Genomic DNA, 15,533 nt, shown 5'->3' on the forward strand with positions numbered 1-15,533 from the left:
CCCTCCATTAGGAGGATTAAAAGGTGGAAAATCTCCAGGTGCCGCTAGTTAGCAAACCGTTCCTAGGGAGTCAATAGCCTCATTTTTCTTTTCCTCTTTTCACTTAAAAAATACTTATCTACTGAAAGAAAACATTTCTCGCTGCAGGTGAATAGATTTCCCAGGACTTCATTAAAGCGAGTGATAGGGTCCGTGTTTAAATGATTCAGTAGGTATATAAGCTTTTACAGAAAGAAAATCTAATTAAGATAGCGCTCACAGGCTTCAAGACACGAATAATTAACCCAAATGACTGCCGTAGGTCTGTAAGAGGGTTATGCAAATGTGAGGCGGTGGGATTATTACTTCACAAGCAATGATGTGACGTTTTGGTGAGCTCTTACGGTTATAAGTATACAGAAGGCCCTGCCCACTTGTATGTAATACCAGTAAGTTATACGTACTATTTTTTCCCCACTCATCTTTAACTGTTTATAAGCTCTCTGTACTGTTTCACAAGCTAGAAAGCAAGCCAACATTCCTAGAGCTTGCATTCCTGGTGACAGATTATTCCATCCCAGCAAAAGAGTCCCGCTTACATCTCCCAGTAGATGTGAGGCACGAAGAGGACCAGTCCACAGCATCGCCCAAGCACCTGGGATCTGCGAACCCACAGGCACCTTGGCATCTGCCCACAGAGTTCTAAGCTCTTCCCCGTTCTTGGCATGCCTGAAAAACTACACATGGAGCAAAACGTTTGATAAAAAATATATTTAAAACAAGCAAGAAAAAATAGTCTCGGCCTTCAGGACAGCTTCCGTCATTCTTTGAACCAAGTAGGGTTAAATTATATGTATAATGATTTCAAGTACCAACTTATAAAAGATGTGGGAAATCAGAAAACAAAGAACCAGAGAGCTAATTTTTTTTTCAGAAAAATGTATTTGCAATTCAAATGTTCATATAAAAAGCATAAATTTTAAAAAGTTCATAGATGTGTGTTTTTAGAAGTGCTGTGGTTTCGCCATTCATTGCAATTACATTCCAAGATGTGCAGGGTGGTCTACACCACGCCGCCTTACGCTTTTGTCACACAGAAGTCACTCTCATCACAACCTCCCCTGAGCTGTTATCTTCGGACAGATCTTCATGGGGCCTCATCCGGTTGAACAGGTGCAGTAACACATAGCCACACTGAAACCTGGGGGAAGTTAACTGCGTCGGGTGGACCAAGTTCCTGTTCCGCAGGGCCGTCAGTGGCAACCATAAAGTCCTGCTTGTGGAAGACTCTCCCCGGCTACTTTCTTCGATGTCTGTGGCTTTATCATAATTCAATACATCCCAGTGTAAGTTAACAGCCCGCCAGCGCTTAAACACTCTGTAAACTGCAGCTCCTTCGTGGACAATGAGACCTAAAAATGGAGGCGGGGAGGGGACAAATTCTCGTCATAATCAAAAGTCGGTGGTTTTGTATACAAGTAAGGCATTAAAGAAATAGTTCTCTGTTACTCGTTGTCATAAAAAAAGATGGTATCCTGACCACTCAACTGTCACGGCTAACGGCAAGCTACTGTCCATATTACACAGGAATAATCAATAGCCAAAGAATAAGAATACACTAACGTGCACAGAGTAAAGTTATCACGGGTATAATTAACCTGCTCCATCGTGGCTCAGAACACACCTTGGGCACTCATGTTGCCTTAAGAGAATCATTAGGCTTATTGATTCATTCATCATACATTTGCGGACTCATTGCGGGGCCAAGTAACGTGTGGAGGGCTTGGTTTCAACGGACACCTTAATTTGGGAAAGAGACAGATGTTAAAGTCAACATCGTCTTCCCAGTTCCTAAAGCACTGTCTCACACCGAGGAGGTATGAGACGACTTTTTCTTCTTTTCACTCTCTTCAACAACTCCACAAAAATGCATTAGGCACCTACGTGAGAGTTTCATGTATATTACCTCGTCCAGTGTTCGCCAAAGCCTTAGGAAACGAGTATGAGCCTGTCCCCCATTTTGCAAACAAGGAACCAGCTCAGACGCAGAGAACTAGTAGCAGTGGCACAGGGATTCAAACCCAGGCAGCCTGGCTCCAGAGACCTAGGTCTTTGCTGCTATGCAGTATATTGGATGATTACGCATTTCGGAGACACTCTCAGGAAAATAAACAAGGTAATACAAGAATCTCAGGGACCATAAACTCGTAGTCTCTAGATCGGATATGGTGCCCTGATACATGGCTCCCACTCTACTCAGATCCCACCACACCCTGCATTTTTCATACATTGGCATTTCAGCATGTGGCCCAAAGCTTTTGAACTGGTGACCCCTCACTAAAAGAAATTCCTTGGGGGAGGTCCGGTCAGATTGGGAAATGAGAAGGAGCTCTTCTCCTTCAGGAGGATGAAATTCCATTGAACGTCGGTGGAGGGATGAATGAAGAGTCTTTTTTTTAGGTGGAATAGGGCACATAATTACAGCATGTCAGTTGGCCACAAGCACTGTTGAACGAAAAATTGGAAAGTGAGCAGATCCTACCTCCCAGGATTTAGACCTTGAGTCTAGAGAAACTCTCAGAAATGTAAACAAGGAAGCATGTTCAAACATGTTTGTCGTGGGGCGCCTGGGTGGCGCAGTCGGTTAAGCGTCCGACTTCAGCCAGGTCACGATCTCGCGGTCCGGGAGTTCGAGCCCCGCGTCGGGCTCTGGGCTGATGGCTCAGAGCCTGGAGCCTGTTTCCGATTCTGTGTCTCCCTCTCTCTCTGCCCCTCCCCCGTTCATGCTCTGTCTCTCTCTGTCCCAAAAATAAATAAACGTTGAAAAAAAAAAAAAATTAAAAAAAAACAAAAACAAAAAACAAACATGTTTGTCGTGTAACTGTTTGTGTTTGAGGGGGGAAATAGCAAACAGCCTCAAAGTACACGCGGAGAAGAATGGATAAATCGTGTCGTATGGATCCAGTGGACCACGGCAACACAACTGAAGGGAACAAAGTCGCATACACGAACGTGTATAAATCTTAAAAGAGAGGCACTCTTAAAGCCATGTGAAAAAAAAAAAACCATGAAAGTTTCAGAAAGAAATTACTGGGGTAGAGAAATACTACCCATTTTTACAGATTCAGATATATAGGTAAAAAGTATAAAAAGTTGCACAAAAAATAATCATGAAATTCGTGACAGTGGAAAGGAAAGAAAAGAAATGAGATCCCGGAGAGGTTTCAAATAGGCTTTTTGGCTGTATCTCTAAGGTCACTTTTTTTTTTTTTCACGTTTATTTATTTATTTTGTGAGAGCAGGGAGAAAGAGAGTGTGAGTGGGGGAGAGGCAGAGGGAGAGGGAGAGAGCGAATCCCAAGCAGGCTCTGTTCTGTTAGCATGGAGCCCAACGCAGGGCTCGATCTCATGACCATGAGATCATGACCTGAGCTGAAGTCAAGAGGCGGACGCTTAACCAACTGAGCCACTCAGGTGCCCCTCTAAGGTCCCATTTTTTAAGCTGGGTGATGGTGATGTTCAACATATTTTGTATACTTTTTTATGCCTAAGCCATACTTTCTAAAATTACAAAGAATTTATTAGGAAAATTTATCTAAGACGTATTGAGGCACAGGGAACTGAAGTCAGGAGACAAGTAGGGAGATCACCACATTGCAGGCGAGGAGCAGAGTGGGCACAGTAAGGGACAGAGTAATACACTTGTCAAAGGAAAACAGTGATAGAACTAGTAATACAAGAAGGGGAAAAATCAGCGTCTCATGTTTTCAAGCCTAGAGGAATGGGTGATTGAAAGGATGATAGCAATCTTTCCAAACGTACAACTAGTAAGGGTTTTGAACATGGTTTTGTTGGGGAGATTACTTCATTTTCTTTTGGCAGCTAAAACAATGGCAGGTAGGTGATGGAGATAGCCAATTTTTAAATATCACAACTACCTAATATCCGAATTTAAGTTTTACACCACTCTCTTACCAGGACAAAAACTTCTGACATGCGTGACTTAAGAGAATTCCAAGGATGTTGGCATAGGCCACTTAAAACGTGCATGTGGTTTAATCAATAAAAACAAACAAATAATAATTGTGTAACACCACCAAAATAATGAGAAGGAATGTAAACTTCTGTTAATCACAGCAACTGCAAATAACTGTTTTGATCAACTCTATTTTTCTAAGGACAAACTGTCACAACTGATCAGATATTCTGGGGAAACAGCCAGAATTAGAAGTAAAGACTACCAGATAGTAATTGATGATTCGATTATCGGCCTTCTGAAATCTCTGTGGGCAATGATTTAATTTTTCTGGTTCTATTTTTCCTCATCGAAACACAATTGCAATACCTAATCTATACATTCAGCAGGATAGTATGAAGACAAATTGAAATTCATCAATTATAATGCACTCAAATTTCCTCGAGATGGTGGCTCTAAAGACACAAGACATTATTATTAATTAAAAAGTCCATAGTGAATCTACGTGACAAGAAACATTCATTCACACTAATCACAAAACCAGTGCAGCTTGCAACAGGTTCATTCTGGAGAAGTACAGTGATGGGGGACAGCTTCACCCCAGGAAATCACTCATTTCACAGGATCTTATTCTGTTTTTTTATCGATTTCCTTTGAAAGGCCAGAAATCAGATCATTTACTAGAGCTTAACGTCACTTTCTGGGAACGCACTCCTGGTAGCCCTTTTCTAAATACATAAATCTACCCAGTGTGCAGAAATAAATCCCACAGGCCTTTCTAGTACATTCTGAATTTAGAGGGAGCTACTTGAAGTTTTCAGGAAAACACAGTCCTCTTGAATTTTCAGTTCCATGTTCTGCTTCTTCATTGCACTTCAAGTTATGAACGATGCTTAGATTTTGTTTTATTTCCTATAAGTGTTGGGAATCACTCCTTGCCCTTTAGAAGCTTAAGTTTTCTTGAAATAGGAGGAGGGCTATCCTACCCTTGAGGTCCTCTCTAATATGCATCTTTCCCTTTCTTCCTTAAGTCTTCTAGACTTGTAGCAAATGCCTTTTGTACTCAAGGTAATGAGAACATAATGGTACTAAGATTGTCAAAATCCAAGACTAAAGATTCATTCAACTCTAGTCCATATGTTGGAAATCCAACTAGTAAAATTCACGTTGCCATACTTTCTTACTGATGATCTTGTCTCCTCTTGTTTCACAACTGAGAAATCCACTTCCCCCAGGACCTTCACTCTCTGAGTAATACCTTAAGTTAAGCCTTAAAATGAATGTGTCATCTTGACATTTCAGGTCATGTAAGAACAGGCTTAGATTTATTTTTTTCAAGAGTCACCAGACCTGAAAGGAAAAGCAATGATAATTTCTATAAAATGTAAGTATGAAATATTTTAGGACAGTTGCTACACTATTTTTTAAATTTTTTTTTAAATGTTTTAACTTATTTTTGAGACATGAGCAGGGGAGGGAAAGAGAGAGAGGGAGACACAGAATCCGAAGCAGGCTCCAGGCTCTGAGCTGTCAGCACAGAGCCCGACGCGGGGCTCAAACTCACAGACTGAGATCATGACCTGAGCCGAAGTCGGATGCTCAACCGACTGAGCCACCCAGGCGCCCCGACACTTGCTACACTATTAATAGCATGGATGTCAAGGGGTGATTCCTGAGAATTTGGGAGTTTGAGAGTTCAGAAAGTGTGTGTGTATTAAGTGTTGGTTGTTTTTGTTGTTGGTGGTGGTGGTGGTTTCTTTTTGTTTATTTATTTATTTTTTATTTGTTTTTTATCATTTTCCTCCCAGTAACATTTAATTTGAGCATCTCCTTATTGATGTGAAGAGGAACATTTTTGTTAGGGAATAATATGCTTCAAAAAGAGAAAGTTCAAATGTTTCCGGTGTCACTAAAATAAAAGCAGAGGGGTGATGTGTGGGTAAAATATATCCCAAATTTGTAAGTGGTGTGTTGGTTGAATTTTTTCCTATGGTAGCAGAAAATGAATTAATTACCCAAATACATCATGGGGAAGACCATCAAGGTCCCATGTTCCCATGCTCACATGCACAAGCATGTACACACGCACACGCACACACACACACACACACACACACACACACACCACTTGTCCATGTTTATTGCAACACAAATGATATGTTGCAATTAACAGAGACTTGCAAAAATTATAATCAAATACAAACAAATTTTGATATTAACAAACTACTGATCAAATCATTTCATTTTTTGTTACCTGTCTCAGCTCTTGTTCAAAGAGGTTTGGTTGATTTTCAGAACTTAAATTATCATCAAGGATCTATTTTGTGCCAAGCACTGTGCTAAGTGCTTTACGCGCACGGTTTTCATTTTATCTTGGCAGTAGCTCTACAAATAGACACCACGATTGAACAACTTCATGGTTGAGGAAATTGAGACTTAAATTTAATAACTGTCCAACATCAAGACATAAGAATAAGAGCAGAGACTGGGGCTCAAATTTGTCTACATATAAACCTTGTGTACAATAGTCCTATCCATGCTAAATTTCCAATGCAAGGCAGTCTCTCAGAATGAAGATCAACTAAAAGAACCCTTGCTATGGACTCAGTGTATCCTTCCAAAATTCATACCTTGAAGCCCTAATCCCTAATCCCTATGTGGAGGTGGGACCCGTGGGAAGGTAATAAGGGCTATTTTGAGTCATGAGGGTGAGACTCTCATGATTGGATTAATGGCCTTATATAATCTGGAAGAGACAGCAAGGAAAGGCCATGTGAGAACACATGAGAAAGACAGCCATCTGCAAACCACAGTGAGAGACCTAACCAGACACTGAATATGCTAGCACCTTGACCTTGGACTTCCGGCCTCCAAAACTAAGAAATAAATGTCCTGTGGTATTTTGCTATAGAGGCTTGAACAGACAAAGCCAGACCTTGCAGACCTACACCATCCTCATGGAAAATATGAGTAAATTAAGTCCTGGAGACTGTGATTTGGACAAAGTTATACCATTAACTGCCATTTTTAATATCTTGTAGGTCACTGACACTGTTATATCTCTAAAAGCGCCAGTGAAACAGCCCCTTCCTCCTCTTCCCACCCACAGGAAGAAAGTTGTTGAAGACAACACTATAAGTGGTGACAGCTTCATCTGGGAAGCTGCCTCCACCTTGAGGTTTCCCAAGAAGTGAGAGGTTCTGATGAAACCACAAAGGAGCACAGGTGAAAGCCCTGTGTGCTGTCCAATCAAAACAACCTTTGGGAGAAGCTAAAGAACTTACAATGCACAGCACACGTTTGGCCAGAAAAGTCTCCTGACTGTGAAAATGTCCAAGATTTTTAGACTAAATTTCACCAGTGTCCATTGCCAAGATCTCTTTCACTCTGTCTCCCTCTTTTTCTCTCTGCCCATCTCTCTCAGTGAAAGTTACACATACTCTATAAAATATAACCTATGTCATTCTGAGAAGTCAGTGGGCAACAGAAGAAGAATGGAAACTTTGGGTGGGAACTTTGGGTCCCATTTAATCCCACTTAAGAACAGTTTAGAACCAGTTTCAAAAAATGGACACATTTAAAAACATTTTTTTAATGTTTATTTTTGAGGGGGGGAGGGGCAGAAAGAGAGGGAAACACAGAATCCGAAGCAGCTCCAGGCTCTGAGCTGTCAGCACAGAGACTGACATGGGGCTCGAACTCATAGACTGAGATTATGACATGAGCCGAAGTCGGATGCTTAACCAACTGAGCCACCCAGATACCCCAAAATGGACCCATTTCTGACTCCTTAATTGCCACTACTTGAGGACCGGAGCATGGTTGTATAAGAAAGATCAACTAAATGAGACTGTGGTCCAAGATACCCTTTGATGCATAATCTTTGCTGGGGTGTCATAAAATGCATTAATCTTCCTGGCTTATTTTTCCCAACCTACCCCAAATTTAAATGCTGAACATTTAATGGAAAGTTAGATATGAGTATAGAGGTCATCGCTTGAACACGTAAATCATTCCCCCATTGCTGAATCTTGTTAATATGAATCTTGAAGAAATAAACATGAGTGATTACTTCTTTGCGTAACAAATGCTTTTTGTTGAACTGAACTATATGTGGAACTTAAAGAAAAAAAATGCAAAAATATGAAACTTAGAGATGAAAATTGAAAGACAATACATATGCCCTCACTGAAGTCACTAGACTCACACAACAAAGCCATCAGAAATTGGTATCTTAAAAGCCAACTGGGGACTACAATGTCTTGATTATATACGGGGATTTTTTGTGAAAGTGTATTTTCAGTGTTGCCCAAATCAGAACAAATAATGTAAAGAAATATCCCACAAGAAATGCATTTACATCTATAAAAATGAGTTAATTTTTCTATTGTAAATTATATATATTACATATATATGTATGTACATTGTATATATATATAATATGTATATCTTATACATATATACATAAATTCAGAGAACCAAGTTGAGGATGGCAGGCTAATCACGAAAGCATAAAGTTCAGGAGCCCAAACACTCAAACTGTTGGTAATAAAATCTTCTGCGTAAGAAATGTAATAAGAATAAAAATTACTCACAAAGTTCCCACAGCATGAAAACCCTTGCAACTAGGCGCTGGCTAATTCCCAAATACTGATGATCTGACCCACCCCAACTGATGATCTGACCCACCCCAAAGCAGAGTATGTAACAGTACACATAAAGAAATGATTATTAGAATAGCGAAAACCCTACGTGATTGCTTCTCTGAGAGCACACAAAAGAAAATTCACAGTGTCTGTCCTATGACCCGCTCACTACTCTCTATGTCCTCCCGTCTGCTCAATGAAATCTGCAGTCCTCAGCCTTCACGCAAAGAACACAGTGGGGCTGGATCCTCAGGGGCTCCTGGATCATCACTGATGTCGATGACATCACTGTCTGGTGGCAGAACAAGATGGCAAAGCCAAATTTCATTAAGGAGTATAATAGTTTACTAACTAGTGGGGAGTAAAGCACACTGTTTTCTGAAAGGTCTTGACATAGGTTGAATTTGCTTCCTGACCTACCACCTCTATTTCAGTTAATGACCATCCCCTGAGTCAATTAAGCTAAAACCTTGGAATCACCTAGACTCCTCTATGCACTAAATTCTGCTAATTCTATCTTCTTAGCAAATCCGAGATAAACCCATAAGACAGAGAATTCTCCAGAAGGATCATGCTCCTACATTTTCACAATGAACTATTATTAAATATGCTTCCTGATCCATATTCTCTCATAATTTCTTCTCTGGCCCACTCGGAATTAATCCTTCCCTCCTACCTTCTGCCATTCCACACAGGAAATACCTGCCCTGTTTTTACCTACTACTAGTACTGGAATAATTTGTTTATATGCGTGTGACTTCAATCAGCTGTGTGATCTCTGAGAACAGAGACCTTATTCTCACTTCAATGCTTGAAACATAGTAGAAACTCAATAAATCTTTGCGAGATGGGAGGGGATGAGAAAGAGGTGAGCAGGCATCCCTAGAATGTAAAGGGGAACAAGGGTCAATTTAAGTCTAGTCATGAAAGTGCCACTAAAACAGTGTTCTTTAAACTGGTAGAGTAATGGGGCACCTGGGTGGCTCAGTCGGTTAAGCGTCCGACTCTTGGTTAGGGCTCAGGTCATGATCTCAGGGTTTCATGAGTTCAGACCCTGAGTAGGGCTCTGAGCTGACAGCATGGAGCCTGCTTGGGATTCCCTATCTCTCCCATTCTCTCTGCCCCTCTCCCACTCTTGCGAGCTGTCTCCGTCTCTCTCAAAAAAAAAAAAAATTAAAAATAAAATAGCAGAGTAATATCTTAAGATACCACACTGAGACATGCACTCTAAGACTAGAGATGAAAAAAGTTTAGGAATCGGGGCCCACGTTCCATACATACTTGAGCATATGTATGGGTACACACACACACACACACACACTCACACGGCCTGGCAGGGGGTAGAAGAGCTAAAATTCTTCACTGGGACTCATTTTCAGTCCAAGTAAATTGTAGCCAACTCCCCCAAGGTCTTGTTGACCTGGTCATCAAACATCTTCCTGAATCAAACAATCATGAACCCAGCTGGTCATAAAATGACCACGCTCGGGCTGAAAGCCTAAGCGACTTACATGCATTTGTCTCTGCTATTTCCAGGCGAAACAGGGAGACTAAAAGAGATGCTCCCCATTCATCTGACCACTTGCTGTTCTAAGAAGCCAATCCATCAACGAATGATCTTAATGATTTCTCTTATTTCTTAGTAAATAAGAAACTCCTGATCTTTCAATCTTTACTAGTCCTGCCTCTCGAATCCACCTTTGGCATAGTCACAGAACATTCCTCAAAAGCTGCAAACTTTCTTACATGTTATAAACTACATGATATGTTATTTTTTTTTAATTTTTAACGTTGATTATTAACTTTTGAGAGAGAGAGACAGACAGAGTGTGAGCAGGGGAAGGGCAGAGAGAGAGGGAGACAAAGAATCTGAGGAAGGCTCCAGACTCTGAGCCATCAGCACAGAGCCCACCGCCTGCATTGAGTTCATGAACCATGAGATCATGACCTGAGCCCAAGTCAGGTGCTTAATTGACTGAGCCACCCACGCACCTCGATAAGTTAATTTTTTTAAAGGATTAAAAGAATTCACTGGAGAGAAGAATTGTTATATCATCTAAGCTTCTACCCAAAAGTGCTTGAGAAAAAAGTCACCTAATGAATATGGTTATTTCAATAAAAGAAATAAAAGAATTAGTCCAATGTCCTTATAGATGACAAAGGTATCCTAGAGCCCTCCTATAACTGGAAGCATGGATTAGAACTCGTTTAATTTCAGCCGAACACAACTTCAAGTCTGCCTTCAAATCATGAACCGATGAAACACCTTGTAGCAAACGGGTAACATCATGTGTCATGGGATCAGCAGTGGACAAACGTAGTCACTGAATTTCAAAATTAGAAAATACTGGGTATGATTTAATCTAGCCCTTTTGCTTTGGGGGATGAGGGCTCTGAGTCTCACAGAAGTGACATGGTTTGCCCAAGTGTCCACAGTTAGTTAGTGCTGGAGCCCAGAGCCAGAGCCAGACCTTTGTTGGCTGGTCCAGTGTGCTTGCTCTGTAAGAACTCAGACCCCAGGAACCATCCTTGGCCAGAGCTAGTCCACACTGGTGCCTCTTTGGCCCAAGGGATATGATACTATGAAGTAGATAGAATCAAAATCTCTTCAATAACACCAGAGCCTAGGATGGTTAAGTTCTCCTCTGGTCTTTATCTTAAAGGGCACACGACAGCATTGGGAAGGATTACAGTGACCTTCACAATTTATGAAAGTAACTCCACAAACCCCAGTGTAATAGTATTGTGTTAAAAAGTCCTACCAATGTCCATTTGCTGTGTTAAAGCTTTTAGAGTTAGAAATCTACTTTGGTAGATTTCCATTTGTTTCCCACACTCTAAGATATGGACTAAAAACAATTCTGGGCGCCTGGGTGGCTCAATTGGTTGAGCATCCGACTCTTTTGTTTTGTTTTGTTTTAAGGTTTATTCATTTTTCAGAGACAGAGAGAGAGCGTGAGCGGGGGAGGGGCAGAGAGAGAGGGAGACACAGAATCCAAAACGGGCTCCAGGCTCTGAGCTGTCAGCACAGAGCCCGACGCGGGGCCCGAACTCACGGACGCCGAGATCATGACCTGAGCCGAAGTCAGACGCTTAACCGACTGAGCCACCCAGGTGCCCTGAGCATCCGACTCTTGATTCCAGCTCAGGTCATGATCCCATGGTTGTGGGATGGAGTCCCCGAGTCGGGCTCCGCACTAAGCAAGGAGCCTGCTTGAGATTCTCTCTGTCTCTGTCTCTGTCTCTCTCAAAATTTTAAAAATTAAGAAAAATTTAAAAACACACTTCTTAGAAGGAGACTATTGGTGGAGATTGTTTTCCTGGTCGCAAGTAGAAACAAACTAATTTTCCTTCTTCGCCAATGGACAAACTGTCTACCGCAAACTCACAGAACACAAATTTATTAATCTCTAGAGTAGATCATATATATATTGGTTGTTCTATTTCTCAGGGTGAGAATAAGACTTAAAAAGATCTAAATCGAAATACCTAGTTACAACCCCATTTATCGTTGTGACTTGTCATAGGCTATCTCATCTTTGTTGGCTTTGTTTTTCATCTCTTAAATCATACAGGCAGTGGGTAAAAATTCCAAACAGAAGCTACCACCTAAATAAACATAAATAAACTTTCTAATTCTTTGATGTCATTCACACATCAGTAAGATTTTTGTAATTGAAAATATTAATGGGATTTTTAACCTGAATATAAAAAATGCTCAGACCTTAGCTTTCCTTAATATTCTATTCTGTGATCTAGCAACAAAATCCAAGGGTTAGAGGGGATTCTTTACGTACATAATTCTTATCAGGCAATTGTTTCACTCAGATCAGTCAAAAGAAAGAGATCGCTTTTGGTATGCTGTATTAAATATTTCGCATTCTCCACTGTTTCTGTATGTTCTGTATGGGTCCATTAATTTAGAATAAATGAGTAAAGACTTCACAAAATAGCTACATTACTTTGGGCTTTTAGGGAAAATTTTTCTCCATGTCTGATCTAAAATCAGGTCCCCCCCTACCTCAAATAAATATTTATTCCTGTTGTTATGCCTTAGGTGTTTGAGACAGCAACTCAATGTGGTTTCACTTCATGAATAAACAACAACATTTTGTAAATTAGCTATTCAAGCTCAGCATATAAGACGGGGTACCGACTAAATAATAAATAGAATTGACCGGATCACACAAATATTCTTACACAGGCTCTGGGAGCGACAAGGTCTGGATTCCAATGTCGGGTCCCTCTTCCAATCCGGGTGACCTTGGCAGAACTACTTAATGGCGCCTTAAGTTTTCTCATCTCTGAGATGATATAGTGGCAGTACCTACACTTAGTGGAGCAATGTGGGGATTAAGAGTGACATTTGAGGAAAAGTACCTGGATTAGAAAACATAATCTTACCTATTATTGGAGATCATGGTTTTTAAAACCTTATTTCTACCTATTTGGAGGCCCCTGAAAACACATACGGGCTTCGTCTCTATGCTCATCTCTGTGGTTCCTCATGACCCAAGTTTGTCAGCAAACCCATAGTCCCCAACCTGCCGTGATGTGCACATCATCTGGAAGAATCTTCATGTTCGCATTTCTCTTCAGTAAATAAGGTTCTTTGCTGCAAAACAGTCCTAAGTCAAGAGATCCCTAAAGAGGCGGGTGTCAGTTCTGAAGAACAATCTCCAGGTTTTTAGGTTAGAGGACCTGCCTCTTAGTGTCCTGGGTCCCATTGCCACGCAGTCTAGTCTGATCTGTCCTCCCAGGAAAACTTCCTGTTCCCACGCCGAGGTGACCCTATCTCACACTGGCCTAGGGACACACTCAGATTTCTCTACGGTTGCTGCAGCCATGCGTGAGCCTCGTTGTATTTAAAGTCCCACAACTACTCTTCGGGAGAACAGTAAAGTCACACAAAAGAAAGAGTCAAGTTGCACAAAACACACGTATGGCCACGTGAGCCTATGGTGCGGCCACAGGAGATTTCCTCTCCTGGCCCCTCAGCCGCTCTCAACAATCACAGATGATCTGTCCCCTGGCTCCTGGCTCCCTAAGCCCCCTCAACACACAGGACTCCAGGCCCATGTGGATGACCTGACCTAATGTACATGCCCCTTGCCCTCTGCTGTCCCTCCTTCACTCCAGCCTGGGGCCCTTCCCTTCCAGAAACCGTTCCAACTGCTAGCTTTGAAACTCTCCCACCCAGTGTGGACAACCACCCTCCAGGGCTTCTTACCCACTTTCTTCATCTCAATGCAGCCTCTTCTACCTCCTGAAGACCCCCCCCCGCACCGATCTGCTACTTCTTTCTGGCTTTGTTTCCTCCCCCAGTACTGAGAAAGCACACCCCATAATCACTCTCCCAGCACGGGGCTGGGGGCGGGGGGGGGGGAAGAGGGGGGAGGGCAGTGAAAAGGTAAGGTCGACATTGCTGCTTCCTCTCTCTGCAACTCTGCATTACAAACCCCCTCTGAGCCCAGCCTCATAGTTCACCTCTCTGCACCTGCTCCTCATCCTTACTGGGTAAAAATACAGAGCCACATGGCTGTGCAGTCTGGGGGCACCTTGCTCCAGCCTCTGGGGGGGGAGGTGCTCCATCATACCCAGTGGTCCTTAATGCTCCAAAGCCCTCCACCGCCGAACTTCATTTCTAAAGCTCCCCTCAGACCCTTCCCCATGCTGCCTCTTCTCTGTCTCAGCAGATTGTCTCATATCCCTCTGCCTGATTTGCATGTCTCTGTGTTCCTCAAACTGCTGCTCTTCTCGCCCAGATCACCTTCTCCTGCAGCCAGTGGCTTCAAGTACCAGATACAAATCCCCAGCTCAAATTTCTATCCTGAGCTCCAGACCGCTATACGCAGCCACTGCCTGGCCCTATCCACTCGATTCCTCAGAAATTCTGCAAAAAGAAAATGTTCAAACAGCACCTATCCTCTTTCTCTCCCATCTACCAATCAGCCTCTGTGAATCACACTTGATGGTCCCTCTCCCTTACCCCTGACCTCCACCCCTGCCTCCACTGATCTGATCCCCGTTATCTGGAGATTAACCTCTTTGAGTTCCGGCAGCTGCCTATCAGCCCTGATGTCGGCCTAATCCTTTGCCTGGATTATTATCTTCTTGCCTTCCCAGCATGCCCACCACACTCCCCTGACCCCTTTAATGTCCCCTGCTACCAAGGCTCTTTCTTCACTGTCAAGCTGACCAGTCACAGGTGGCAGACCACCCTCCAGGGGCTCCCTGAGCTTTCACGGTTCCGTCCCAAATCCATGCTCCAGCCACAGGGTCCTGCTCGATGATCACACCTTATTTCCTCACTGCTACTCCCCAGCAAGCGTCTTTTGCTCTTGTCACACCAAATTACACAGGAGTCCTCCAAAATACATGTTTTCATGTATTGACAGGTTCAGGCAGCTGCCTCTCTCTGGCCCCCTTCGTGCTCTTCTTTAGACTTGAACTCAAGATTTCTTCCTCCCCACAGACTTTGCTGCCTCTAAGTACGGTTAACCGACATTCTCCCACCTACTCTCACATGTATTTGTCTCCTGACACTTTTCGTGTTGCATTTTAATTGCTTAGCTCCCTGGCCCTCTCCAGCAGCTGGAGAGCAGGGAGCGTGTCAGGCTGCATAAAGCTCTTCTGGAAAGGGCCAGACAGTGAATACTTTAGGCTATGTGAACATTATGGTCTCTCAATGACGAAGTTGTAACTACTCATCGATGGCACATAAATGAATGGGTATGTCTGTATTCCAATAAAGCTTTACTTACGGGCACTGAAATTTATATTTGATGTAATTTTCATATGCCACAAAATAATAACCTCCTCTAAATATTTTTTAAATCATTTCAAAAGGTAAAGCCCATTGTTAGATCATGGGCTGTTCAAAAACAGGCAGCAGACCCATGCTATTAATATCGCTATCCTGCACTCCAGGCT

At 42.4% G+C, this 15,533-nt stretch overlaps 1 protein-coding gene across 1 annotated transcript in view; it reads right to left on the reverse strand.

Moving 5' to 3' along the window:
- Nucleotides 1–731: 731 nt before the first annotated feature.
- The window catches only part of MARCHF11 (membrane associated ring-CH-type finger 11), a 105,490-nt gene continuing 90,688 nt past the window's right edge, over nt 732–15,533 (reverse strand). The window contains exon 4 of the mRNA XM_025923749.2: nt 732–1,391. Coding sequence (XP_025779534.2) covers nt 1,069–1,391 — 323 coding nt within the window. The 3' untranslated portion in view covers nt 732–1,068. The remainder of the gene's footprint in view (nt 1,392–15,533) is intronic.

Source organism: Puma concolor, chromosome A1 (assembly GCF_028749965.1).
Source record: "Puma concolor isolate L17-30 chromosome A1, mPumCon1.1.hap2, whole genome shotgun sequence".
Taxonomy (NCBI): domain Eukaryota; kingdom Metazoa; phylum Chordata; class Mammalia; order Carnivora; family Felidae; genus Puma; species Puma concolor.